The following is a 27,798-nucleotide window of genomic DNA, read 5'->3' as shown; positions in this document are numbered from 1 at the left end:
ATAGATGGCTACCGAGTTACTAACCTGTGCTGCTCAGTAAGGGGGAAACAAGAAGGCGAGACAAAAAGAGAAGCCGTTTGGATGAATGCACAGGTTCCTGCTGACCCAGCAGAAGCCGGTCCAGAGAGGCTGCTGTGGACCATTGTCCCGTGTTGCTCAGAGACGGCACAGAGGCCACAGCGGCCGGCGTGACCCCTGGGATCCGCACGTGACAGCTTTTACAACTGCAGCTGCTGAAGGTCAGCATTCAGCCTGCAACCCACAACAGAGGGAGGAACCGGTTCCAAAAACATCTTTATTGACAGCAGCACATACACATGTTCTGTCGTCTGAACCTCCAAATGCTCAGGTAGAAAAAAACAACATAAATACATTTAAATAGAATTAAAATAACTTAGATTGTAACAAAGAAACTATTTCATTTGTTGCAAAAAACAGCAGGTAAATGAAACACTAAACACACAAAGTTTTCATTGCAGCCCTTCCCATTTTAAATTAGGCTAAATAGAAACGTGAACGAGAAACTGGAATCAAAGGTGAAACTGCAAAAGGTCCAGTGTTTCTGCAGACACTCGGTCCCTCACAGCTGCATGTTCTGGTTCTCCCACCGTCCACAGGCTGTCCTCTGCCCAGCTTCACACTGAAGCCTCATCGTTCAGACAGTACGAGCCCGTCCTCGTGCTATCTTCTTGTAAAGGCTGACAGTCGATACTCCAAACAGAACTGCTCAGAGAGGAAATTCCCTTCATTTTTTAACTTTTAAATACTCCTTCTGCAGAGACTTCCTCTTGCTGTTTGCTTTTGTTCTCTTCCTCCAGAATTTGATCCTTTTGGATAGGACAACGTGTCCATGGGGTTCACAGCACTCTTCCTGTATAGATTCCATTGTGATCCAGCAGATCATCGCTCCGGCAGGTTGATGATCGGTACCCACTGATCCATGCCTCGGCTCTCTCTGCAGAAGCGGCTGAGTTTGCTCAGAGCGGGGTCTTTCCACGATGTGGAGTGTGGGCTCTGAAAGCAGCAGCAGGAACAGGATGAGTGTTTGCATGGGAACGGTGCACACACACAAACACACACACACACACATCCAAAGACCTATGAGGGAGGAGTCACGTGCTCCTCCTCAGAAGGGCAAGTACAGGCAAGTTCTCCTTGAGCTGGTTTCACTCATGTGCCCAGCAGAAGCATCGACTCACATGACCACAGGGGTGTCAAACTCAATCGCACAGGGAACCAAAATCCAAAACACACCTTAGATGAACAGGATGAACATTTATTAAACTTTCTAAAACTACATTTTTGAAAACAGAACTTTTTAACATAAATTTGCATGTGATAATGCTAGTGTGAATGCTTTAAGCTGAATTTGGCCGCTGAAGATGCTAAAATTGATAGCTAAAAATGCTAAAGCTAATAGCTGAAAATGCTGAAGTTGATAGCCAGCTAAAATATTAGCTAAATGCCTAATTTTCTTAAGTTACAAAAAAAAAACCTTAGGTTAGCCAAAACAGCTAGCATGTAGCTGAAATATTAGCTAAACTCCAAAATAGCCTAAAAAAGCTAGCAGAATGCCAATTTTAAAAACTTTAAAACCATAATTTTTTAACATAATTGTGAAAAATAAAAAGGCAGGAATATTATTGCAGAACAAATCAACTTATACCTTAAATAACTTTCAATATTTTACTCTCTATAAAAAATATATTTTGTCAAAATTATACAAGTTAGAAATAAGATAACATCGGGCCATTAATAACAGTTACATAAAATGATCTGGAGGGCCGGGTCCGGCCCCCGGGCCTTGACTTTGACACATGACTTACACTGACGAGCACACAGTGGAGGTCCAGCGGCTCCCCCCCGCTCTGCTTCCCGGCCCCTCCAGCGAGGATCTGGGCCAGCCTCCTGGTGCTGTTGACTCTCAGGATGTTGATGTCGTTCTCGCAGCAGAAAGCCTGGATGAGAGTGAAGTGGATCTGCAGGGCCACATCCTTCACCTCGTCCTCGTCCGTGGCCAGGACGCACAGGACCACGTTATCCGGGTCTCTGCGGGAGGAAGCGGCAGGTTCAGAGCCGGTCCCACACCGGTCCCCCTCCGGCAGACACCCCGGGACGGCTACTCACACGTTTAGAGACTTGGCAGCCTCGTACACCCCGACGGTGATGGCGCCCTGCGGCAGCGCGGAGGTCAGGACTTCCTCCAAAGCTTTGGCTACCGAGTCCATTCTGCAAAACACCAGCAGCTCCGAGTCAGCTCGCTCACACAACAGCGACACACGAGAAGCTCCTGGAAGAGCGCGCGCCGGCTCCGCGTTAGCTAGGTACTACAGAGCGCTCGCGGCCGTCTGCAAACTAGTGCAAACTGAAGACAGAACGCCGTCTTTATCGTCATTTTAGGCTGAAAAGTCCTGCAGTCAAACGGCAGGAAACAAACGTTAAATGAGCCAATGTGTTAGTTTTACCTTTCCTGAGAATAGTCCCCGTTTAGCTCCTCAAACGTCATTCTGAACATCAAATCCAAAAGTCTCTTCTGGACCAAACTCCCAGCGGCGGAACTGACAGATATCTCTGGTAAGTTCACATTAAAACCGGTCGGGACAATGCGAGCCAGGGGGGACATCTGCGTGTCTGCGACGATTGGCTGCATGCAAATACGCCCGGCGTGTGATTGGACAGACTCTCGGCGGTGGGCGTGTCTTAGCCCGGGTCGTTCCTACAGTAACTGCAGCTGTATGAAGGACAGTTGGACAAAGTCTTTAATGTTAATTCACCGGATCAGAGTGACTCGGTTCTGTTCAGACTCGGAACTCTCGTTAAGTTTCACCACAGAAGTTTAGATGACGGACCTGATGAGAGGCTCTCATCTACCAAAAGAAAACTCTTCAGCCTGAGCTGCAGGGTCTCCTCCGCCTCAGGCCGGACGGGGGAGTCCTCGGGTCAGCTACATGGCAACGGACCGCCCCCTCAGAATCCTGCTCTCTGATTGGTTCGCTGAGGAGCGCTGCTTTAGCCACGCGCGAGATCTAAGCAACTGGCGCGAGGCATGACCTGCCTCGCGGGCATAAAACACGGACCCCGCGGAATAATCTAACAATTTGGTCAAAGTGATCGGATGAGTGACCAGAGTTCACCTGCTCTTTGACAGCAGCAGAGAGGTGAAGACTCTCACCTGAAAAACAGTCCAGGGAAAACGAAATATTTATGAAGCATCCTGCTCACCTTTATTTTGTCCAAATTAACATATCAGTTGAAATTCATTAAAAGTTTCAACTTTTCTGCTTACAGTCTCTTTGGAAAAAAGGAAACTCCTGAGGTTTGGTTTAAAAAATGATGAGAAAAGAAGCTCAGTGACATTTGATTCTTACAAATCAAGAGTAACTTTAAAGCATTGTGCAATAAAGCGTCTGATTGGACAGCACTATTTTAAGTGACGCTTTATGGCGAAAAAAGAAATAACACCCTGATTTATGTGTGTGTAATTCTGGATTTGTGCGTGCAAATTCTTGTTTTAAGCGTGCATATTTTTGATTTATGCTTAACTTTGGATTTGTGTGTGTGTATTCTTGATTTGTGTGTGCGTATTCTGGATTTGTGTGTTCTTAATCATTGATTTGTGCATTACTTTGGATTTGTGCGTGTTTGTTTATAATTTTTGCGTGCGTATTTATGATTTTTATGTGTGTGTTTATGATTTGTGCATGTGTATTCATGATTTGTGTGTTCTTAATTATTGATTTGTACGTTACTTTGGATTTGTGCTTGTATATTTATAATTTTTGTGTGTGTTTATGATTTGTGGGTGAGTATTCATGATTTGTGCATAACTTTGGCTTTGTGCGTGCGTTATTCTTGATAACAAATTAGAATATTTTAATATCTCCGGTTGCCGTATGGCTTTACGAATCTTTCCATGTTTATAGTTTCTTAATCTTACTTTGATCAATCTCAGACTCTGGTTTAGCACACGTGCATCTGTACTTTTTTAAATTGCTATTATTTTTTTATTGGTGTCCATTTTGTTTCAATTAAGTAATAGACAAGATCAGAGCTGACTGCTTACACTAATTTAGTTTATCCGTCTCCGATGGTTTCACCAAAATGTGAGTAATATAGTAATGAAGGTTTTCCATAGTCTAGTAAATGTAATTTGATGACTGAAATTTAAACTGTAATTGACTACGTTACTCCATTACTGACAAGGATTTAGTTTTTCTTCATCCGTAGGGCTGAGAATTAGGGAGAGAAATTGGTCTTATTTTTCATATGCAAGGTCTTAAAATGTCTTAAAGTTAATTTGTAGAAACATGTAGGAACCCTGTTATTATGATTCATATTATATCTAAGTTCATAAGAAAACTCTAATGACCCAGCATTCTAGTAGTATTTAAACGCATCACTCATGGATGAATCTGTGAGAAAACAGTCTGACCTCAGATTTGTGCGTAACTGAGGTTTCGTGTGATTTTTAAACATTTACTTGTGTAATTAGTTTCAAGCTGTTGTCATTTTAATTAGTGCATGTGAGAATTGTTTTTTTTTTCTTTTTTAGTATTTTTTTTTACTTATGCACAAAATGTATCATATGAGTTACAAATCAGGAATTATGTACACACAAATCCTAAATTACGCACAAATCAGGAAATACGCACCACAAATCGCAGTGATACTTATTTCTCCCCATGAGACTTGATCATAACTTGCTAACTCATAATCAGTTTCTGAAAGCATCTTTCTCATTGTTGTCTTAGTGAGCCTGACATTGTGAATATGTTTAGAACTGGACCAGAAATCTATACAGACAAATAATACAGAAAAAATGAATCAAAGTTGATGCTCTTCTGTAGCTAAAATTAAAATAGAGGGCGAAACACGCCATCATGAAACTGCACACATCATAAAACATAAACTCATTTATGAATTGTGAGCCAGTCAGACTAGAAGTGAGCAACACATGATTTTTTCCTGGTTGGTTTCATTTCAGCAGATTTGTTTGTTTTGCATAAAGACTTAAGGGTCTCAGCTTTTCAGAATAAAACAAACACCTGTCTCAGGTGTGTCCACATTGGGTGTTGGCACGCCATTTTCCCAACCTGTGAATTATTCACTTGCAGTAAAGCTGCTGCTGGTGTTAGGAGAGCTGTGCTGCCCCTCCATGGATAACCAGGGAAATCACAGAACTACAGTAAAGCGCCGATTTTCAGTGCTGCTTGTGTCATTTGTAGACTCTCCAGGATTTCGCAGCAGATTGTTACTATTGTTGAGGCCTAAAACTCCTGATGTTGTGGCAGCTTTTGTGAAAAGTTGCAACAAAAGTTGCAATGTTTTACCTTAAATAACTTTCAATATTTTACTCTCCATAAAAATATATTTTGTCAAAATTATACAAGTTAGAAATAAGCGGAGGATAACATTGGGCCATTAATAGCAATAAAATAAAATGATCTGGAGGACCAGATAGAATTACCCGGAGGACCGGATTCAGCCCCTGGGCCTTGACTTTGACACATGACGTAGACTAACCTTAAATGATCAAACACCATCCAGAACGAGGACTTGCCTTTGTAATCATCAAAGTTTATTACATTTCATTGGAAAATCATGAATCAAGGAATCAAAGCCAACATTTGTCCACACAACATATTCTTAGTTTGAACTCTGAATGAAATCTGGTCACATTTGGTGTGTATCTCTTCTACTGCATGGAAACAGAAGATTAAAAAAAAATCATGATAATTACTATTTGAAGGTTTTTGAGAGATGATTTCTCAGAAAAAGAACATCCCAGCATTCTCACAGTTCAGACTGTTAACAGAACTGAATCAGCTCCTTCATGCTGCATCCCTCCTCACAGCAAATATCAGACACTTTTTTAGCAGCTCGTCTTATCCGGAAGGATCGAGAGAACCAGCGGGGAACCACACTGGGGGGGGGCTTCTCCTCATCAGACCGAAGATGGAGAACCTCTGGAGTCTGCTGCTCCACGCTGGAGGAGTCTTGGCTCCCTGTGCAGAGACAGGAGACACTGAGAAGGGAGGACACTGACAGCAGCCTGTCCGGTTCTGGTTCTCTGTCCTGCTAAGCTGCCATCACCACTCATGTTTTTACAAACGCACACACTTTTGAGAAACAATCAAGCTTACAGAGAGCCTCGTGTTGGTCCAGCTCTGCATCGGGGAGGCTCCTCCGGTTCCTTGGGTTCCCACAGTATGACACGGCCAGGCGGATGAGGTCTCTCCCACACATCTTGATCCGCTCCTGTGCATGAACCGCACACACTGCAGCCACCAGCACCACGAGGACACTCACCAAACGGCGGGCAGCAACCATCGTAGAGAGCAGGGCAGCTGGTTATACGCTCTGTGGAAGGAAGTAAAGCGGCACCTGTAGGGGACGGGGTGTGCTGAGGTTTGGGGTGAACTGGAGCCAGTTTATATAGTGAGGATGTCCATCCCGCTACTGTGGTTTGGAAAAAGCTGAGGCCACAGATGCATTTAGCCTTGATGAGGGAAAAGCATGTCCAGATCTAGAGATTATTACCAAAATAATCAAGGCTCAACGTGTCAGAGAGATAAAGACCCGCTCTCAGCTCGTTCTCAAAATCAATAAAGCCAGGACCAACTCTTGAGTATCTGGGAATTTTTTCATCTTAAAACTCCCAAAAGTTGTGTGCTTTTTATTTTATATTTGTGTCTAGATGAATGTTTTGCTTTTGGGTTTGGAGTTTTGCTGTCCTTAATGTTGGTAAACAATTCCCTTGAGTGAGTTTCCTTTGGCCTCTGTCTTAAATTATAGGGGCTAATTAAAAGAGCAAGTGACAGCAGAGATCCACAGTCAAGGATACTTCCCACATGATAGCAAAGATGTGCTTCAGTTACACAAACAGGCTCATGACAGCAACACTGATGGAAAATTTGAAACTGCTAAAACCTTAGCTTTTCTGACATTTCCGTCTTCATGACGATGTTAGGTTATCAGATCTTTTTTCCTGCTCAAGCAAAACTCCAGCCTCTTCCTTAATGTCTTTTAGCCACAAATTAACACCATTTCTCTCATGCACAGATTCCAGACTGAGACGGTCTATTTCTATTTTGTTTTTCATTTTCATTAATGTGAATTATCTCTGAAGGGGCAAAGCTCCACTCATTCCCATCCCAACAGGGACACCCAAATCTGCAGTTTGCTCTTTCAAAACGCAGCATTTTCCCCGTCAGTGTTTCAGTCTCACATCAGTCTTGTTTTCAGCACAAGCCAAGTTGGTAACTTGTAGAAAACCACAAACTCTGGTTTGCTGTTCAAGGGCAGCTGAGCCAGACTGTGCTTCATCCTGATACCAGAGCAGGAAGTTCATCCTCTTCCTGCAAGGACAGTGCAGATCCGGCGTGTTTGAGCAGCAGACGAGACCATTCGTCTGTTACTGGGAGAAAGGTTTTCCTCGCAGAGACCTGTTGGATCTCTGATACAGCCATCACCCTGTAAAGCAGCATGTAATTCCTAATTTTTTTGCACCTGACCAGAGTTCCTGTACTGCTAAAATAGCAGAACATGACTGAGTTCCTCTCGTACAGGAGCAGCAGTCACAGATCCCACAGGTCCTCAGGATAAACATTTATTGAACAATCTAAAACTGAATTCTTAAAACTTTAAAATCTTAATTTTTTAACATATTTATGAACTAGATACAGCATTACCTGTGATAATGCTAGTGTGAAGCGGCCAAGCAGCCAAGCTGAATTTGGCCGCTGAAGATGCTAGTGGTATTAGCTGAAAACGTTAAAGCTGATAGCCTAAAACATTAGCTAAAAAATCTAAATTAGTCAAAATAGCTAGCATGTAGCTGAACAAAACAGCTAAAATTCAAAATAGCCCAAAAAAAAGACTGAAAAAGAGCTTTAATTAGCCAAAACAGCTAGCCTGTAAATATTAGCCAAGCTCCAAAACAGGCTAGCAACTTTAAAAAGCATAAATTAGCTAAAACAGCTAGCATGTAGCTGAAATACAAGCTAAACTCCAAAATGGTGTAAAAAAATCTTAGTGAATGTCAAAATAGTCCAAAAATCTAGCAGAATCCCAATTTTAAAACTGTAAACCATAACTTTTTAACATAATCATGAATAATAAAATGGCAGGAATATTAATCCAGAATAAATCAACTTAAACTTTAAATAATTTTCAATATTTTTTCCCCATAAAAATATATTTTGTCAAAATTATTCAAGGTAGAAATGAGCGCAAGATAAAATCGGACCATTAATAACAATCAAATAAAATGATCTGGAGGGCCGGATAGAATTACCTGGAGGGCCAGATTCGGCCCCCAGGCCTTGACTTTGACACATGTCCTAAATGTTACAATTGTTTGTTCTAGTAATAGTTAAAAAACAATAATAAAGAGTAACCCTGAGTGACACTTAGGTAAAACAACAAGCTTTTATTTAATGATTCATTTTTATTTAAGGAACATTTTACAATTTTTCTAAAATTCAAATAGAAAAAATAATTCAAAAGGTTCAGACCTACATCATCCTGAATAATGATTAAATGGAAAAGGAAGCCAAACAAGGAGAAATTGCATGATAAATAATAGTTTAACTATTTTATAGCTAACTTGAGATGTGAGTCGAAAGCGAGCTGTTAGCACAAGGTATGCTAACAAGAAGCTAACACAGGAAGGCTAACATGCGTGAGCAGAAAGAGAGGAATGTTTCTGAGTATTAACAACACAACACTTCCACAGAGAAGCTCTCCTCTCATGCCCACTTGTTCAAAGGTGAGACAGTGAAACAGCTTTATTACTCCGGGCCTTTTTGGCTTCTCCTACTCCTGGTTGGCCTGCCTCCCACCAGGTCGGTAGTGTATCTCATCGTCCGAGTCCTCCAGCGGCGGTTCAAAGCAGTTGTCACACTTGCGCCGCAGACGCTTCCTTAGCTGGAATGTGCGCTCGGTGTTTGAAAATGTGTATTCCTGCTCTTTCAGTTTAGCGTAGTAGTCTGAGAACTTGTTGAAAAGAATGGAGATGGGCATGCCGTTGAGGATGATCCCAAAGGAGATGCAGCCAAACGCCACACAGCGGCCCAGGTAGGAGATGGGGACGACGTCTCCATAGCCAACTGTAGAGATGCTCACCTACAGGGCAGAGAAGAGGAACACAAATGGGTTTATTTTCACTCTGAAGGCTTGCTTATACCAGTACATCTTCCCACATACGTCGAGGTGAATAAGTGTTTGAACACCCCGTGGATTGATGACGAGCTGTCTTTAACCTCTCCCATTGACGGCACTCCTGGGTTTCTATTACAGAACCAAATCTTGTCTGGGCCCGGCTGTGAGGAACAGAATTGGACTCTCTGCTCTCTTGGTCTTCACTCAGTCAGGTGACAGAGACACTGGCTAATCTTCACCCATAAGGCCATTCTTGGTAAACCTGTGCCGTCTTCTATATGCTCCTAACAGCATATATAACTCACTCCTCACTCAGATTCTACACTGAATTAGGAAAAACAGACTTTTATTGCTGCTCCGCTTTCCTGCTGATATTCAAAACTCTGCATTTTTGTGACCAAATTCACTTGAATTACTTTAACTATATCTGTGAAAGTCAAGGCCCGGGGGCCGGATCCAGCACCCCAGGGTAATTCTATCCGGCCCTCCAAATCATTTTATATCCTTGTTATTAATGGTCCGATGTTATCTTGTGCTCATTTCTAACTCGAATAATTTTGACAACATAAATTTTTATGGAGAGTAAAATATTGAAAGTTATTTAAGGTTTAAGTTGATTTATTATGGAATATTCCTGCCTTATTATTATTAACAATTATGTTACAACGTTATGGTTTTACAGTTTTAAAAATGGAGCATTCTGGTACCTTTTTGAACTATTTTGGCATTTTCGAAGTTTGAAGTTTATCTAATATTTTAGCTACATGCTAACTGTTTTGGCTAATTTGGGCTTGTTTAAGTTTTTAGGTTGTTTTGGAGTTTAGCTAATATCTCAACTACATGCTAAATGTTTTGGCTAATTAAGGCTTTTTTTATTTGTTTTTTAGGCTATTTTGGAGTTTAGCAAATATTCCTACTACATGCTAGCTGTTTTGGCTAATTTAGGCTTTTTAAAATAGTTTTTTTAGGCTGTTTGGAGTTTATCTAAAATTTCAGCTACATGCTAGCTGTTTTGGCTAACCTAAGTATTTTTTTATCAGGCTACTATGGCATTTAGCTAATATTTTTAGCTGGCTATCAGCTTCAGCATTTTTGGCTATAAACTTCAATGTTTTCATCTATACGCTTCAGTGTCAATTTCAGCATCTTCAGCAAACAAATTCAGCTTACAGCATTCACCCTAGCATTATCGCTGGTTAGGCTAGGTATATATTTAGTTCATCATTATGTTAAAAAGTTACAGTTTTAAAGTTTTAAAATGTAGTTTTAGAGTGTTAAATAAATGTGTATCCTGTTCGGCCCGTGGCCTGAGGTGTGTTTTGGATTTTGGCCCTTTGTGCGATTGAGTTTGACACCCCTCATTTAAAGCAAAGCTTTCTGAGCTTTTAAAAGAAATATGCACTTGCCACTTCTGACCTGACTGTTTTAATCTTTCTATCATTGTTATATTGTTAGTTTTTTATTTCAGTACTATTGTTTTTTTCTGTATATTTTCTCTTCCCAGAATGGCTTTTCACACAGATCTCTCTTGATAAATAGATCTTGTCTCAATGGAACTTCCTGGTAAAATAAAGGTTAAATAAAAATAAATAAATACATTTGAATGTTTTCCCACTTAGAGCTCTGACATTTTCCTCTTAGGTGCATGTCCACTGTGAGAAACATAATCCAAAAAAAAGTGGAAATCACATTATATGATTTTCAAAATAACTATGGTACTGCTGCAAATAAGTATTTGAACACCTGTCAGTCAGCTAGAATTGTGACCCTTCAAAGACGTGTTAGTCCACCTTTAAATATTCCACCTCCACTCAACTCATTATCCTCAATTAGAAGCACCTGTTTGAGGTGGCTACCTACATAAAAACACCTCTCCACCTCATAAAATCAGTGAGACTCCAACCAATAACATGGCCAAGACCAAAGAGCTGTCCAAAGACACCAGATACTAAATTATAGATCTCCAAATGGCTGGAAGAAGCTCAGCATGACTGTCAGTCTCCCTCGGACTGGGGCTCCATGACAGATCTCACCAGAGCTGGGACCACCGTTTCCACGGTTACTGTTGGTGATACTCTAAAGGAGCTTTCACACCGAACGCAATTCGCGCCACAAATTTGCGTGCTCCGCCCCTCTTTTGTTGTGTGATAAAAGTTCTGGACAAAAACGCTGGGTTTGACTTCATATTCTACTCCCTGATCTAGTCAATGAAAACATCACGTGCCCAAAGATAAATTCCTGATTGGCAGATGCGACGCGGCAGCCTGTCAAACTTCAGATATTTAAATTTTGGCTGCACCCCCTCCTGCAAATCGAGCTGCTACCAGACCTTTGCACCACGCCCTTTGCTCATGAGCATTGCAGGACTTCAGATCACCTCATGTTCCGGGTCACGACCTGAATCCATTAATATCTGATATTAAGTCCTGAACCGGATATTGATAATTCATGTAGAGAAAATGTTATGGTCGAGTCGGGGTGGGATTATATAAGTTCACTTCCTTCCACTACCTTTCAAACGATCTACTTGTGATTCATTAAGTGATATGCTATTTCATGTATTATTACCTGATTGCTTGAAATAAACCATTTCATTCATTCATTCATTCATTCATATTAGGTCTGTTCAATTGACATAACATTGAAACTGGCCACCTCCACTGCGCGAGTCTTAAGACGTCATGGTTTGAAATGCTGCTAAAACCTGCACATGTCCAACCCCGTCTTAAGTTTGTCAATTACCATTAATTGGGTGATCCATAGGAGTCATGGGAGAAAGTCATGTGATCAGATGAGGCCAAAACAGAACATCTTGGTCTTAATTGAACATTTGTTCATGTCTATGTACTACTAAGCAATATCTTCTGTGTGTCCTGTAGAACGACAGGAGCTAACAGCGCTAGTAACTGTTGCTAGGGACTTTTCTGACGACCAAATCCAACAGCAATAGCAAATGCCGGATCCGGCCCCCGGGCCTTGACCTTCGACACGTGTGCTGTAAGCATTTTGCTCCCTTTAGGTGAAAACAGCATGCGTGCTGACTGGTTCACTTTTGCTGAGGCTTCTCTAAGCAAGTGTGAGCACTAAATGTAATCCTTGATTCACAGAGGAACTGCAGTTTAATCACACAGTGACCCCCCGACTTGATCTGCTCTTTCGTGCTGTTAAGAGGAAGAGCTTACAAAGTTCATAACCAAGTTAAGTGATCCGGAACAATCTGAGTGCAGCTGTAGGAGCTGGTTGTCCTCAGGGTTCAGCACAGCAGTGATTAAAACAGCTTGTAGAGGTTAAAAGGGGTTTTGTGACCAACTTTATTAAGTTTTGTTGAACCGTTACACCACTGCTGATGGTTTTTAATGACAGTAATAACATGTAAAAGAACTCTGATGATTTGAAGGAAAAGTCATCCATTGGCACTAGAGGTTAGCGTTGGTCCCATACTCACCGCAGCCCACCACCATGCATCAGGGATGCTGCTGAATGGAGTCCCGGGCTGGTCCACCTCCACAGAGTGCATCAGTGCAGAGAAGGTGAAGATCCCCATGGCGATGAACAGAAACAGGCAGCACACCTGAAAGATCATGCAGAATCCACACTCTCATCTTTAATACTATATCTACATATTTAAAAATGTGTTCAGCAATATTCACAAACAAAATCTCAATTAAATCTCACATGTAAATACATCTATTAGTAGCAGCTTTTCACCACAAATTAAAAAATATTTAGAAGTCCAATCTGAATCTGAATTTTATTGATATATGTCTTCCATCATGAGAAAAATGCTACAAGACCATGTTTAAACACCAAAAACACAATTTTCATTTGAGTGGGTCATTAAAAGGAACAGCTAAACTGAACCCTACTAGCCTATCTTGGTGAATGAAGTTAGACAAGACATTCTTCTGTAATCAATTTAGTTGTAATCCAGAGGAGCTCGGTTTCACATTTATGTCTGATCAACTTGTGGCTGTGGGTTTGTGCCATAACAGCAGTGTAACAGCTGCTCTGTCAAGACTAAGGCTGGGTATCGATTATCATTTCCAGAACCGATTCACAAGAGCCTGAATCGATTCAATTCCAATTTTTATTGATTCTTTCGATTTTTCAATTCAATTGAATTTTGAATTTACACATTTATTCAAATTTGTTTAGAAATACATTAATAATCTACAATATGATTTGAATATATTTATAATAATCTGATACATTCCCATACTGTAAAGTGAAATAATGAGATTGCTATATCATCCAGTGTTACATGGATTCTCTAAAGGAGAAGTTCTAACAAAAATGTTCAGATCATTAACATTGGAAACATTGTTTTGTATCTCCTGGAGGACGTTTTAGTTTTTCCACTAGGTGACAATCGGGCTATAGCAGTACACCTTATTCCAAAAGAAAGCAGTATGAGCAAAAAAAAAACCCTGTTTTAGACCAAAAATAGTTTCTTTAAAAAATATTTTGAAAAGTTGAAAAGTTAGCTGTTAGGCTACTGTGGTGCAGTGGTAGGGCAGTCGACCTCTGATTGGAAACATGCTAAAGCTTTGCGGATGGATTTGTATTTGGATCAGTTTTCTCGGCCGTACCTGCTCTGAGCACTGGCGAATGGTGAAACCAAAGGCCCTCATGCCTGTGGAGTGACGGGCAAGTTTCAGGATGCGGAAGATGCGCATCAGCTTGACCACCTTGAGGACCTTACTGACTTTACTGACTCTTGACATGGCCTTCAGGTCCTCCTGTGCACTCGCATCCTCTGCATCGATGACGAAGGTCTCAAAGACGATCTGGAGGAAGTATGGCATAACAGCCACCACATCAACAAAGTTCAGGGCGCTCCGCAGAAAATGCTTAATGTTGGATGTGGTGACTAAACGCAAAAAATACTCTAAAGTGAAGAAAAGAATGGAAGAAATTTCAATCCACTCCATGTAAGTTTTGCCTGCAATCTTGTATTCTCTAAGTTCCTTGACTGTGTTCATTGTCATGGCGACTATGGAGATGAGAACAAAGAGACTGGAAAACACAGCAAAGGCTTTGGCGGGCAACGAGGAGTAAGGGTTCTCCATCAGGTCCCAGAGGGCTTTTCGAAAGCCTCCAAGAAACATGGTCTTGTAGCCTTCACCGTCTTGGTGAGGTTTAATCTCATCGATCAGCTCCTGGTTGACCTTCAGCTGGTCCCTGATATCATCCACTTTCTCCTCAAACAAAATACGACAGCACCTGCAAGTTGATCATATTTTATAGTCAGAATTTTTCAGAACTATGAGTGAAACACGTGAAGGTCTTCTTCAAACATACATACCTTGGGGTGTCCTTCAGTTTGAGCCCCCAGAACGACATCTCCTCCTCAAAGTTGACAGGACAGAGACTGTCCATTACCCAGAGCACATTGCTACAGTAGAAGTGAAAAATGTAATGGAAAAACATGGGGTCTCTGTCGAAGAAGAACTCGTTGTTCTGGACATTGTAATCATCACAAAGTGCCAGCCGCTTCACTGGATCGTTACAGAGAGCAAGCACTCCGATTCTGGTCGACGGGTATCGGAGCACCAAATGCTTGGGGATGTGGAAGACCTTTCCCCCAACATTCAGGTTGACTATGTTGGACCTCCTTGGATTTGGAGTATCTTTCTTCTGCTCTTTCTCCTCAATAGGAGTGTCGAGGTTGTCCATTGAAGTCCATGGTTTCACAGAGCTGTCCTGGGAAAAGGGAAACTCCGACTCCTCTTCTTCAATGCTCTGAGAAAAGCTCAGGTCCCGTTTTACACTTGCAAAAAGACTGGAGCGACGCTTTTTCAGAATTCTCAACTTGGGTTTTATAGTCGTCATTGTGGCAGCTCTTTAGAAGATAATCCAGCAGAAGTGTTTAGAGGAAGTCGAGTTAAAAAAAAAAAAAAAAAAAAGGCTCAGATGTGCCACAAAAAATCTGCAAAAACTTTCAGTTTGCTCAAGCTAAGTAAAATGTAGTTTCTCAGTCCATAAGCAGAAAGATCTGCAGCATGAGTTCAGGAATCAGTCTCTTCTCCTCGACTCTAATCCAATTGCTTCTTTTTCTGTCCTAAGGCAAGTTAAAAATACTGTTTGCCAGGATTAGTGCTGTGATTTAAGTCTGATCTCAGAGGCCAATGAAGAACACAGACTAGTAAAGCAACTGTAGAACCAAGCCACTAACATAAACTGTCCTGCTGAATAAGACGTGCTTGTCCGTTTTTAAGTGTATTCTAAACTCAGTCTTTAATGGCTTGTTTCTTAATTATTTAGCCTTTTCAAATTGAGCTTTCTGTGGTTCCAGCAGTGAAAAAGGCAGGGGTGTCAATTAAACTCAATCGCACAAGTGGCCAAAATCCAAAACACACCTTAGGTCACGGGACGAACATGATAAACATTTGTTGAACATTTTAAAACTAAATTTTGAAAACTTTAAAACCGTAACTTTTTAACATAATGCTAGTGTGAATGCTGTAAGCTGAATTTGATTGCTGAAGATACCAGTGCTGATAGCTGAAGATGCTGAAATTAATAGCTAAAAAGACTAAAGTAGATGGCCAGCTAAAATATTAGCTAAATGCCAAATGAGCCTAAAAAAAAACAGGTTAGCCAAAAAAAAAAAAACCTACCATATAGCTGAGCTCTCAGCTAAACTCCAAAACTGCAAAAAAAAACTTCAAAAGAAAAGCCTAAATTAGCCAAAACAGCTAGCATGTTGTTGAAAAAATAGGTAAACTTCAAAACAGCCTAAAAAACAAAAACAATATATTAGTAAACGTGAAAATATTCCAAAATGTTTTTTTTAATAATTCAGTAATTGCCTTTTTATAATTAAGCCAGAAAATGCACTAAAGCTGGGTAAGTGTGGGGGGTAACCCTTGTGCTGTCCTAGACATGTTTACATTGAAGTAAGCTAGACAGCGCGATTAACTTTTTATTTCAATGATTTTTTTTTATCTCCTCTGGTGTCTGTAGCAGACATAAATCCTGTCCACACATCAATCACACATCAATGTAAGGATGTCGTCATCTGGAAGATAGCACATGGGATAAGTAGAAAATTGTTTCTCCCATTGACTTTTTATGGGAGTCAATTGTCACTCAAACAAATTACAATAATCACGCTAGAAATTACTAAAACTTGGGGTTTAAAAAACTGTTTGCGATTTCAGAGTTTTCGTTTTGACTTAAACGTGCGTTTTTTTCCTGCAATCATTGTCTGGAGTTCCTGGACATAAAAGAGACACCATAAAGGACAGAAAACTCATGTAATTAACACTAAAGAGTGAACCCCCCTCCCCCAGCAATAATGGTATCTCCAGAGTATTCAATGTTAAACACGTCGTTAGTTTATTGAAGTAAAATGTGATAGTGTTGTTTTTGTGTTTTCTAAATAAATAATTAAAACTGTTTAAACACCACAGTTTCCTTTCTGGACCTAATAGTGAATCCCCCTTCCCCCCCAAAATTTAGAATATTTATAAACGAATTCAGGTTATTCTTGGAATCACTGAAGCTCCTTAAGGAACCAAAAATAAAAACAATATATGAAAAACTAAAACCTTCCCTTGTGTATGTACAGTTATGTGATTTTTTTTTATTGTTTGCCCCACTTTGCTCAGATCCTTTTTTATTAATATTATTTGTTATTTTATCGTTTTGTTTGATTATAATAATGTAAAAAAAACCTCTGTTCTATAATTTCAAGCCATGTTTTGTTCTGTAGTTTGTCGTTGTTCAATAAAAAAAAAAGAGTGAATCCCCCTCCCCCAGCAATAATGGTATCTCCCACTTTACCGGAAAAGGAAATGTGACTCTAAATTATGTTTTAGATTTTAACATAGAGTATTTAATATCAAACATATCGTTAGTTTATTTGACTAAAATTTGTTAGTGTTGTTTTTATGTTTAATAAATAAATAATCAAAACTGTTTAAACTCCACCGTTTCCTTTCTGGTATTTACGGGAGCGCGCACCCAACGACTTCCTTTCCGGTCTGACCCAACAACATGGATGCCAGCCGCGTGCAACCGATCAAGCTCGCAAGAGTAAGAAAACACGAAAGTCTGGGAAATTGTTGACATTCGTTCGCGTGTACCGTCTGGTTTAAAACTACTCTTTCAAGTGTTCATAGTTTCGTTGAGTTAAATGTTGTTATCTGGGTTTTAAACGAGCTCCTGCTCCGTCCCGCGGAGGCCTGCAATGCTAACCTGTTAGCCTCTTTTAGCTCCTCTCATTGGAGGCTCAAATCTGGTCAACTTACGAACTCTGTTTTCTTTTTAGGTCACCAAAGTGCTCGGGAGAACTGGTTCCCAGGGACAATGCACACAGGTCTGCTGGTTGTTTGTACTTGTTTCTACTTTAATCCCCTTTATCACATTTCAGACGGTTACGAACCTGCAAATATCACTCATAATTTATGATTGGTCACATGTATTGTTATTTTATGGTCATAAATCAAGTTGTTGATTGTGTGCACGCGCTCAAACGCACTCCTGTTTGTAGTTTTGGATTCAAATTTCTATGTTAACTTGTGCTAAACTTAGGTGTTTCTAATGAAGAGCATAATAATTTAAAAAAGACAATCGTAATGAATAAATCAGACATTTGTCTTTCTAAAGGCTGATATTATTTGCACGTATTTATGAGACCAGCAGAAAATGGACATAAATTCCTGTTGGCCACACATAATACTACAGCCAAGATCCACATTGCTGAGTTTCCCGCAAGTATTTTAAGAGCATCCACAGCTGGATTTCGGTGTGGGACGCACATATGTAAAGTTAAACTTAAAGTCCCATCAGCTGTCACTAGGTGTGTAACGGGTCGGATAATTTTTTGGATCAGTAAAAACCTGAATATTACATTCAGTTTTTTGTAATTTCAGACAAAAGCCTGAAATTGCATCATTGAAAAGCTATAAAACACATTTCAGAAAACATATATAAAGTAGTTGAAAACATAAATATACACTAACACATCTTTGAACTGTAAACAACTCCTAGTCAAATTGAAGTAGTATCACTTGTGGTGTGCCGCAAGGGTCAGTCCTTGGCCCTAATTTATTATCTATACAAAGGATTTAAGCTCAATATCCAAAATATTAAATTCCATTTTGTTTTGCAGATGACACAACCTTTTATTATACAGGAGGCAATATTGAAAATATGATAGAGGTGGTGCAGACTGAGTTAGTTTATATCACAATTTAATCTTTTCTATCGTTAAATGGTGACAAATCGTATTTTATGATTTTTAGTAATATAAATACAAACAATACAGTTCAATTAAACATGGATAATATTGACATCAAAAGAAGTTAAATTTTTAGGACTTTTTTATAGAAGATAAGCTAACTTGAAAATCACATTAACAACGTCAAAACCAAAATAGCAAAAGCAATTGCAGTTCTGAACAAAGTAAAATGGTTGTTAGATAGTAACTCACTATATCATTATACAATTCCTTGATTATAACTGAACTATTGTATAGAAATTTGGAGTACAACTTATAAAACAAATACTAATTCAGTTTACATATTACCCTGTTTAATCCTTTATTTATAAAATTAAAATTATTAAGATTTTATGATCTTGTTAACTTTAATATTTTGTAATGTACGTATAGAGTAAATGTGAAATGCCTTCCTCCTAATTTAATGAAAAGAAAAATAAAATGTACTCTAAAAGGACATTAAATATTTATCAAACAAAAGACAGAATACTTCTAAAGGAGCAAAGTACATCAGGATATGAAGTCAATAAATGGAATATATTGAGCACAGAAGTGAGAAACGCCACAACAATATCAAGTTTTAAAAACAGTATAATCAATAACTTTAAATCTGTCTAGTAGAAATGACATCTACTCATCCCAGAGGGATGGAATTCATTTTGCACTGCTTTGTTTGTAATTGTACATGTCTTCTTTCCTGATCTTTTGCTGTTGTATCCTAAATAGGCAGAACGTTTTGTTTTTCTTTCTTACTCTCTGATTTATTGATTTGTTAAAAGAAGCAGGTAAAATAAGTTTTTCTTCTTTCTGTCCCTGTCTCATTTTTTTCTTTTGTTTCCATCATGTTTGAGTTCAAAACTCAGGGTTGTTTTTCCTTTTAATGAACACAAATGAATAATAAAAAAACAAAAAACTTTGAACATAAACAAAATAGTAAAAACATGTAGTTTCTGATGACATTTACATGTCTGGAGACCAAATGTACAAAAACTGAGAGAAATGATGATTAATATGCAACATCCCCTCCTTGTCCAAGTTAAGTCTTAAATGAAAAGGTTAAAGTTACACTTTCATTATTTTTTTGTATTAATTGTAGTATTGAAACTAACTGGGAATATTTAAATATTTCAAATAATTATCCGTGGTACGTGTGCAGATGAGGGACTGCCATATCTGCTTATACTGTTGATTTTTTTACCCTTTCGGGTTGCCGTACTGCCTTCCCCCGACGGCAGGTCCCTGTCACTGGGAGATCTGAACCCAGACACGGAGACGTGCACCTCTTCAAAATAAACCCGATCTCTATTTCCGCGTCCTCCATAACGAGTTCAAAAAACGTTTTTGATGAAGCTCCTCCCATATGCGGCAGGAGCTTCAGGTTAACAGACTTTTGGAAAACCGTCAAGAAGCAACTTTGAGGCTTTTTAAGACAAAGACGGTTTACATTACGTGAATATGATGCCAATTCCAGGTACACAGTGTTAATAAGCATTAATCAGCTGACAGAACTCAACATCTGCAGCATGTGGATGCATCTGAAGGAAATTCTAAATGAACACTGTGCAGACTGAAGTCTTCAACCTTTCATTTGAGCTAACAGAGTGGATTTGTTTGAGTGACAGAGGTTGTATCTGACCTGTAGGTCCGTGTGGAGTTCATGGATGACAGCAACCGCTCCATCATCAGGAACGTGAAGGGCCCAGTCAGAGAGGGAGATGTGCTGACACTTCTGGAGTCTGAAAGAGAAGCCCGCAGGTTGCGATAGAGGTGAGAGTCCCATCAGCTGCTGGAGAAATCTCTGACAAATGTTTTAAAGATGGTGGATGTTATTTGTATGTGTGGCCAAGCACAATAAATAATAGAGGAAACCAAATTTGTGTGCAGGAAATGCAGCACGTCTCTGAAGCTTGCATCAAAACTGCTTGTTTTGAATCAGATTGTTTTAGAAGCCTTTCCTGTATTCATATGTTGGAGACCAGTTAAAGCTCACAATAGTAAAGGCTTCACTTTATTTCAACCTCAGACCTGCAATAATGTGGCAGATCATCCGTCCTGTCGGCCAGTAGGAGGTGCTGTTGAGCCTGATCAGTGTCGTTGAAGAAATGTGATGATCTCTTCTCATCTTTGCAGTGGCCATTGAAGCTGAGATGGACGTTTGATATCACCAAGTCCAAGATGCATCAGCTCACCGGCTCCTGTTCACGTGTTTGAAATAAAGTTTGAAAATGTTTCTGACTTTGGCAGTCTTGTTTTATTGCTTTTTCTTTGGTCTATAAAAGATTTTCTAATGTACTTTATAAACATAATACACTAATTCAACCAATCCTGAGCAGACTCCTTTAGGAAAGTCACTTTTTATACCTTGTTGTTGTGGCTTCTATTTATTTATTTTCCTCCAGATTTTACTCCATTAAGTCATCCTTAAAATGCATTAAATGCAAACCTGAATTATGCACTTGAAAATGACGCCAAGTGAATAAAAAAAACACTTTCCTCAATTCCCTCCAGCAGAGGGCAGTGTTGAACCAATTTTCTAGTCCTGGGATGTCAAACTCAATCTCACAAGAGGCCAGAATCCAAAACACCTGATGTCACAGGTCAGAAAGGATTAACATTTATCGAACACTCTGAACTACATTTTTAAAACTAACTTTAACATAATTATGAACTAGATATATAGCATTACTGCAATAATACTAGTGGGATAGCTGTATTTGGCTGCTGAAGATGCTAGTGCTCTAAGATGCTGAACTTGATAACTGATAGACAGCGAAAATATAAGTTAAATGCCAAATTAGCCTAAAAAAAGGTAGCAAAACAGCTGGCATGTTGGTTGTGCAAAGAGGAAACAATCCAGCACATAACTGCAGGCTGTAGGATCCTGGCCAGGAAAGCAAACATGGAGCACCACAATCAAGTAGCTGGAATAAAATACAGAAACGTGTGCAGAACATGGACTGGAAACCCCAAAGTCAAAATGAAAAACACCTCAGAAAATGGTAGAGAATGAGAGAGCAAAGATCCTGTTGGACTTCCAGATACATACAGGATGGTAATGGAGAACCAACCAGACATCGTAGTGGTGGATAAAGAACAGAGGAAAGCTGTTTAACATCAGGCTATGTGACGAGTCTCCATATTGTTTCCAATGCAGAAATTCTTAACGGCTCAAAGTCTGAGTATGTTCAGGCTCAAAGCAGGGCTGCAGTCTAGATCTTTAGATCAATTAAACAGAGAGAGTCCTGAGGCTTTAGGTAAAAGAGCAACAACAGATATGCAGCCAGGACAACCAAAGAGCCTCACATTCATTCCTGGAAACTTCACGTTTGAGGAGTAACTGCATGCTGGCACCTGTCTGCTGTGAAATGACAGAGAGAGACAGGAAGAGGATTCCTCTGTCCAGATTACACATTTATGAAGATGATTTTCCTGAGCTGTCTTCAGTGGAAGGCGGTTGGACTTCCATAAGTGTGACTCCAGAGTTTCCAACTTTTCATAAAACCTTGGAGTAAAAACTAAAAAAAAATCACTCAAAAACCACTACGTGGAAATATGTAGATGAGTGAAGCGCACGTTTGTAAAAGTGTAATTGGGAAGTAAAGCATGTCGAGGTAAAAAATCAGATGAATCGAAAAGTAATAGGAAAATATATAGGTTTTTAAAGATTAACCATTGACTGTTTAAGTCATTAGTCAAAGTCAAGGCCCGGGGGCCGGATCCGGCCCTCCAGATCATTTCATTTTATTGTTATTAACAACCTGATGTTATCTTGCACTTATTTTTAACTTGTATAATTATGACAAAATAGAGTAAAATATTGAAAGTTATTTAAGGTTTAAGTTGATTTATTCTGGAATAATATTCCTGTCTGTTTTTATTCATAATCGTGTTAAAAATTACATTTTTGAAGTTTTAAAAATTGGCGTTCTGTTAGATTTTAGGACTATTTTGGCATTTACTAAGATTTTTTAGGCTATTTTGGAGTTTAGCTATTATTTCAGCCACTGACTAGCTGTTTTGGCTAATTTAGACTTTTTTTTTTTTAGTTTTTAGGCTAATTTGAAGTTTGGCTATTTTTTCAGCAACATCCTAGCTGTTTTGGAAAACCTAAGTTTTTTTTGTTTGTTTTTTAGGCTAATTTGGTTTTTAGCAAATATTTTAGCTGGCTATCAATTTCAGCATCTTCAGCGGCCACATTCAGCTTACAGCATTCATACTAGCATTATTGCAGGTAATGTTATATATCTAGTTCATAATTATGCTAAAAAAATTGGGCCTTAAAGTTTTAAAAATGTAGTTTTAGAGTGTTCAATAAATGTTTATCCTGTTCGTCCCGTGATCTAAGGTGTGTTTTGGATTTCTGCCCTCTGTGTGATTGAGTTTGACACTCCTGATTAAAGAGAACTGGACGGAATGAGAGCGACGTATGTACACTGCTCACAAAAATTAAAGGAACACTTTTTTTATTGGACCTGGCATGAGTTGAATTAAACCTGTCTGATAATTTTCTGGTTGCTTAAGCAGCTGAGGACCTCGTTGATCAGTTTCAGCTGTATTGGTGTTCATGGAATTAACAACAGGTGCACTTCAGTGGCAACAATTAGAAAACCCTCCAAACAGGACTGGTGTTACATGTGGAGGTCATTTCAAGTTTCTCCCTCTTGATCTTTTTTGGCTGGTTTTCCACTCGTGCTGATTTTGGCTTGATAATTATCTCTACTGGCAGTATGAGGAGATTCCTTAACCCTACAGAAGCTGCACAGGTTGTCCAACTTCTCCAGGATGGCACATCCACACGTGCTGCAGCAAGAAGGTTTAATGTGTCTCCCAGCACAATCTCCAGAACATGGAGGAGATTTCAGGAGACTGCTGGTTATTCTGGGAGAGCTGGACAGGGCCGTAGAAGGTCCTCAACCCCTCAGCAGGACCCATACCTGCTCCTTTGTGCAAGGCAGAACAGGCTGAGCACTGCTCGTGCCCTACAGAATGACCTCCAGAGGGCCACTGGTGTGAATGTCTCTACCCAAACAATCAGGAACAGACTTCATGAAGGTGGCCTGAGGGCCCCACGTCCTGTAGTGGGCAGCATATATATGTATATATGGATGTTCCTGAATAACCAGAGCTAGAGTGTAAAGATTTGGGAAGAATCTTAGAGAACAAACCTCTTGTGCATGAAACTCTCAAAATCCTGCTGAAATGCTATGGATCTGTGTGACACAATAGCAGGTGCAGAGAGTGAAAATGTGAGAGCAGAAGCAGCTCAGGGTCAAATGGTTTCTATGTTGGATGCTGTGGACAGAATGTGAAAGGAACATCTGCACATTCTGACACACTAAGTGAACAGCGTGGAGCACTGTCTGTCCAACATCAAAGCTTCAGTGCATGAAGAAAACTGGAACAGTTCAAAGACTACATTGATGACTGTGCTGAAGCTGGAGCTGGCAGGAAAGAGAAGACCAAAGATGAGGTTCATGGATGGAGAGAAGAGGACATGAGGAGTATTGGTGTGAGAGAAGGGGACACAGAGGAGAAGCTTGGATAGAGGAGGAGGATCTGCTCCTGCTACAGAGCTCCTGAAAAAGAGAAAAATATTTATCTTATCTTACAAAGTTACTGACTGTTGGATTGTCAAGTCACTTCTCAAACCCCTAGATGCCCAACTTGGGTTTCCCCAGCTTCCTGGTTTTTGAAGGAATCCACTCAGCCTCGTCTGCTTTCTCCACATTTACACAGTCTAGCAGCAGCAGATGAAAGATCTGAAATTACTTCACAACACCAATTAACCTGAAAGGATCATATTTACAAGTCAAAAAACACCTTCACACAATCACTATGACTACACACCATGTAAAAATACATACACAATACAAACATTTCCCCTCACCAAACACCATAAAAGCATTTGTGACTTGTAAACGAATGTTCTTGATTAGTTTTCATGATGAGGATATAGCAAGCACAGAGATATTTTAACTTCCCATCTTGGTTTAAGAGAGAAGGGCTTAGTTACTAGGCTGGAATTTTAGCAAAGATTCCCTGAGTCATTGATTGTTTGGGTTTTATTTTATGTGTTTATCTTTGCTTGTAGGTTGGATTTCTTCATGAGCTTCAATTGACTTCATTTCTCATGCCATACTGGTCCTACTGCACTTTGGTGCTTCTAAAATCAGTACAGGTAAGATCTTTACCCGTTAAGCTGAGGGTCTGCAACCTGCAGCTCCAAATCCACATGTTCTCTTTTATCTCTGCATGGTGGATCCTTGGACAAACATAGAATAAGTCATGAAGCCTGCTGACCCAGACATGTCGACCGTCTGAGTCAGCAGCTCCTGATAATGACTGCTTAACCAAAACTACCTAAAGAAAACAAACAAAGTCTGCAAACTAAGACTACCAAACCCCAAACTAAAATAACAAAACCCAGCAGTGTAAGACTGCTGAGGACAAAGAGGGGAAAAAAGAAAATAAAAAGTATTTTTTTAAAGTAAGGATTACTTAATTAGCATTTATTTAATTTAGATTAGTTTCATTTATAAATTGATGCCTGAGGTTCACATAGATGATAAACTATGTAGGTTTTTACATCCTGTTGACCTGAAGACGTCTTGTTTGATCAACTCTACCTCCAGAATGAACAGATTTTATATGTAAAGCAAAACTTTGGTAAAAAGTTTGATCTTTTATGATTTTGAGCACATATTATTTAATGCTTTACAACATTGGTTACTAGCTGCACTGAGATGTTTGGCACAGAGTGTCTTTTATTTTTAAAATAAGTTATTTGAATTTCTGTCAAACTTAAAAAAAAAAAGCATTTTGAGAGATGTTGGTTCTTTTCATATTTTTGCATTTGTTCATGCCAAAAAAAGACATAATTCATATTATAAGAAAAGATGGTCATGAATGCAAATCTAAATTTCCTAAAGGCTAAAGTAAGAGCATCAAAACTCCTTCTAGGTTTTGATCAGTAGAAAACAAACCCAAATGGTTCTTTCACTGTTAGAGGTTGCAGACCCCTGCATTGTTGCAAAACCAATAGAGACACTTGCTGTCAGTTTAAAGCGTTTTTAAAAGAGTTATTGATCCCAGAAGTGTGAATCTGTGATCATCTAGCTAGCTTGACTGAATTGTTTACGTTAGCCTTCTGCTTGAGCTTTTTCTGCTGCGTTTTCCGGGAATAACATTTTGTGATCTGTTCATGACATGCAGACTTCTAGTGGAGTATTTAACTGGAATAATAAGATTGAGGCCCTGCGACAGCCTGGCGACCTGTCCAGGGTGTACCCCACCTTCGCCCTTCAGTAGCCGGGTTAGGCTCCGGCACCCCCGCGACCCCGAAAGGGACACAGCGGTCAGGAAAATGGATGGATGGATAATAAGATTGGAATATAAAACTCTGATCATAAGAAGAATAAATTAAATATCCGATCCTGATCGAACAACAAAGTTCGATTTCGATCAAGTCATCAACCGGGCCGAGTTCCGATCACGTGATCGGATCGGGACATCCCTACTTACAGATGCTTACAAAACAGAGCCCAACAGAAACAAAAGATTTGACATACAGTTAAGAGAGCAAACAATTGCAAACAAGAAAAATTAAAATATAATAACAATGGCATTAAACAGAAATGAACAATTTTGTGAGGATAATCTTATACATTCAGTATCTTAAGGTGCTTTTTAAAAAGCAATTTAGTTTGATCGTCACGCTTTAAAAGCTCAACATTGGAGCAATTAGTTCATGGGAATGAGGCCTAAAAGCTGTGAAGCACCAGGGAGTCCTTTGGGGGGACATGGAACACGGCTTTGCTCAGGGGAGTCTTGAAGCAGTCGTTCTCAGGCCTGCTGCTCAGATCTGGGTCACTGTGATCTGGAGAAATCATTTAGCCGTCACGTCTGTCTCATTTGCTCTAAGTTCCCACATCTCTGAAAAGTGTTTGATTTATTTACAGCTCCTGCTTCCACCATGCTGCTCATCCCCGAGCTGCTGTTATGGTCTCAAGTGGGTTTTAAAATGCTTTTATGACAGCAGGGCTCCTGAACCATGGTAACACTGTTTAGGGAACTTCGGTTCTCACATTTCTAAAAATACTTCTTCTCTAACACATGTGTTAACAGAGCACAAAGAAATATGATAGATCAGGATTTTGTTAAAATATCTGTTTGAAAAAGTGTTTGGTTTTTCATTTTTAGTGATTTGTGATTCTGTTCAGATCTGATGGAGGCTGATGATACATTCATAACTAACCTTTGTGCTGGACAGTTAAAACATTGGCTTCTCTGAGTTTTCCCATGACTCACTTTTGATATTTCAGAGGATCCCTCCTGTTGTGGTGCTGAATATTTCACCAAGCTTTAGATCTTTCATCCGCCAGCATTAGATTGACAGTTTGTACATGTATTTTGAGAAGATCAGAAATCTTGTGACAAAATCTTCCTCCTAAAGATGAACTTTCACAGAAAGTGACCTTAACTTAGTGTGAGAATGAGATGGGGGGCCAAGACACGCCAGCCATGTATTATTTTTGGAAAACCCAGCACATGGGTGTACTTAACCTCATTCTGCCAAAGCTTTTTAACGACTCGGGTACATTTTTTTAGAGAGTTGTGTAACTCTGAATTTCCTGTCCTATAGAAAAATGTCAAAATGTGTCCATGTGACTTTACAGCAAAGTATTTATTATGAAAGTATTTAATTCCGTAACATAACAGTGTTTTTATGTTAGCATTTTTGTCTACGATTGTTGCTAACAGTGTTTTCTGTTAGCATTTCTATCTATGATCATTGCTAACAGTGTTTTTTCTGTTAGCATTTCTGTCTACGATTGATGTTAACAGTGTTTTTTCTGTTAGCATTTCTGTCTACGATTGTTGCTAACAGTGTTTTCTGTTAGCATTTCTGTCTACGATTATTGCTAACAGTGTTCTCTGTTAGCATTTTTGTCTACGATTGATGCTAACAGTGTTTTTTCTGTTAGCATTTCTGTCTACGATTGATGCTAACAGTGTTTTTTCTGTTAGCATTTCTGTCTACGATTATTGCTAACAGTGTTCTCTGTTAGCATTTCTGTCTACGATTGATGCTAACAGTGTTTTTTCTGTTAGCATTTCTGTCTACGATTGTTGCTAACAGTGTTTTCTGTTAGCATTTTTGTCTACTATTGTTGCTAACAGTGTTTTCTGTTAGCATTTTTGTCTACTATTGTTGCTAACAGTGTTTATTTCTGTTAGCATTTTTGTCCACGTTTGATGTTAAGTGTTTTTTCTGTTAGCATTTCGGTCTACGAATGTTGCTAACAGTGTTTTCTGTTAGCATTTCTGTCTACGATTGTTGTTAACAGTGTTTTTTCTGTTAGCATTTTTGTCTACTATTGTTGCTAACAGTGTTTTTTCTGTTAGCATTT

At 39.4% G+C, this 27,798-nt stretch overlaps 4 protein-coding genes and 1 long non-coding RNA gene across 6 annotated transcripts; 2 read left to right on the top strand and 3 right to left on the bottom strand.

Moving 5' to 3' along the window:
• Positions 1–276: 276 nt before the first annotated feature.
• On the bottom strand, positions 277–2,969 carry gadd45aa (growth arrest and DNA-damage-inducible, alpha, a). Of its 2 annotated transcripts, XM_024268950.2 has the most exons (5): positions 2,850–2,969; positions 2,466–2,731; positions 2,128–2,229; positions 1,827–2,049; positions 277–1,014 (listed from the first exon to the last, which is right to left on the bottom strand). In XM_024268950.2, the coding sequence occupies exons 2-5, from the start codon at positions 2,648–2,650 to the stop codon at positions 901–903; spliced, it is 624 nt and encodes a 207-aa protein (XP_024124718.1). In that variant the 5' UTR covers positions 2,651–2,731; positions 2,850–2,969; the 3' UTR covers positions 277–900. The 2 variants fall into 2 exon arrangements, with proteins under 2 accessions (XP_024124718.1, XP_024124717.1); XM_024268949.2 differs by having other exon boundaries at positions 2,466–2,964.
• LOC112144427 lies at positions 2,436–12,694 on the top strand. Its single transcript, XR_002918897.1, has 3 exons — positions 2,436–2,574; positions 9,301–9,418; positions 12,560–12,694. It is a non-coding gene; the product is annotated as an uncharacterized LOC112144427 (long non-coding RNA).
• Positions 5,557–6,416, bottom strand: insl3 (insulin-like 3 (Leydig cell)). Its single transcript, XM_024268951.2, has 2 exons — positions 6,144–6,416; positions 5,557–6,005 (listed from the first exon to the last, which is right to left on the bottom strand). Exons 1-2 carry the CDS (start codon positions 6,328–6,330, stop codon positions 5,809–5,811), a joined length of 384 nt encoding a protein of 127 aa, XP_024124719.1. The 5' UTR covers positions 6,331–6,416; the 3' UTR covers positions 5,557–5,808.
• si:rp71-39b20.4 (potassium voltage-gated channel subfamily V member 2) lies at positions 8,412–15,577 on the bottom strand. The gene is made up of 4 exons (XM_024268948.2): positions 14,468–15,577; positions 13,752–14,385; positions 12,608–12,733; positions 8,412–9,126 (listed from the first exon to the last, which is right to left on the bottom strand). Exons 1-4 carry the CDS (start codon positions 14,992–14,994, stop codon positions 8,818–8,820), a joined length of 1,596 nt encoding a protein of 531 aa, XP_024124716.1. The 5' UTR covers positions 14,995–15,577; the 3' UTR covers positions 8,412–8,817.
• Positions 15,578–17,045: 1,468 nt separating this feature from the next.
• rps28 (ribosomal protein S28) lies at positions 17,046–20,623 on the top strand. Its single transcript, XM_024268952.1, has 4 exons — positions 17,046–17,202; positions 17,438–17,485; positions 20,031–20,155; positions 20,519–20,623. The coding sequence occupies exons 1-3, from the start codon at positions 17,164–17,166 to the stop codon at positions 20,151–20,153; spliced, it is 210 nt and encodes a 69-aa protein (XP_024124720.1). The 5' UTR covers positions 17,046–17,163; the 3' UTR covers positions 20,154–20,155; positions 20,519–20,623.
• Positions 20,624–27,798: the final 7,175 nt, after the last annotated feature.

This window comes from Oryzias melastigma, linkage group LG17 (genome assembly GCF_002922805.2).
Source record: "Oryzias melastigma strain HK-1 linkage group LG17, ASM292280v2, whole genome shotgun sequence".
In the NCBI taxonomy this organism is placed as follows: domain Eukaryota; kingdom Metazoa; phylum Chordata; class Actinopteri; order Beloniformes; family Adrianichthyidae; genus Oryzias; species Oryzias melastigma.
Note: the sequence above shows the minus strand (reverse complement) of the source record. Positions and strands in the feature narration are given on the sequence as shown.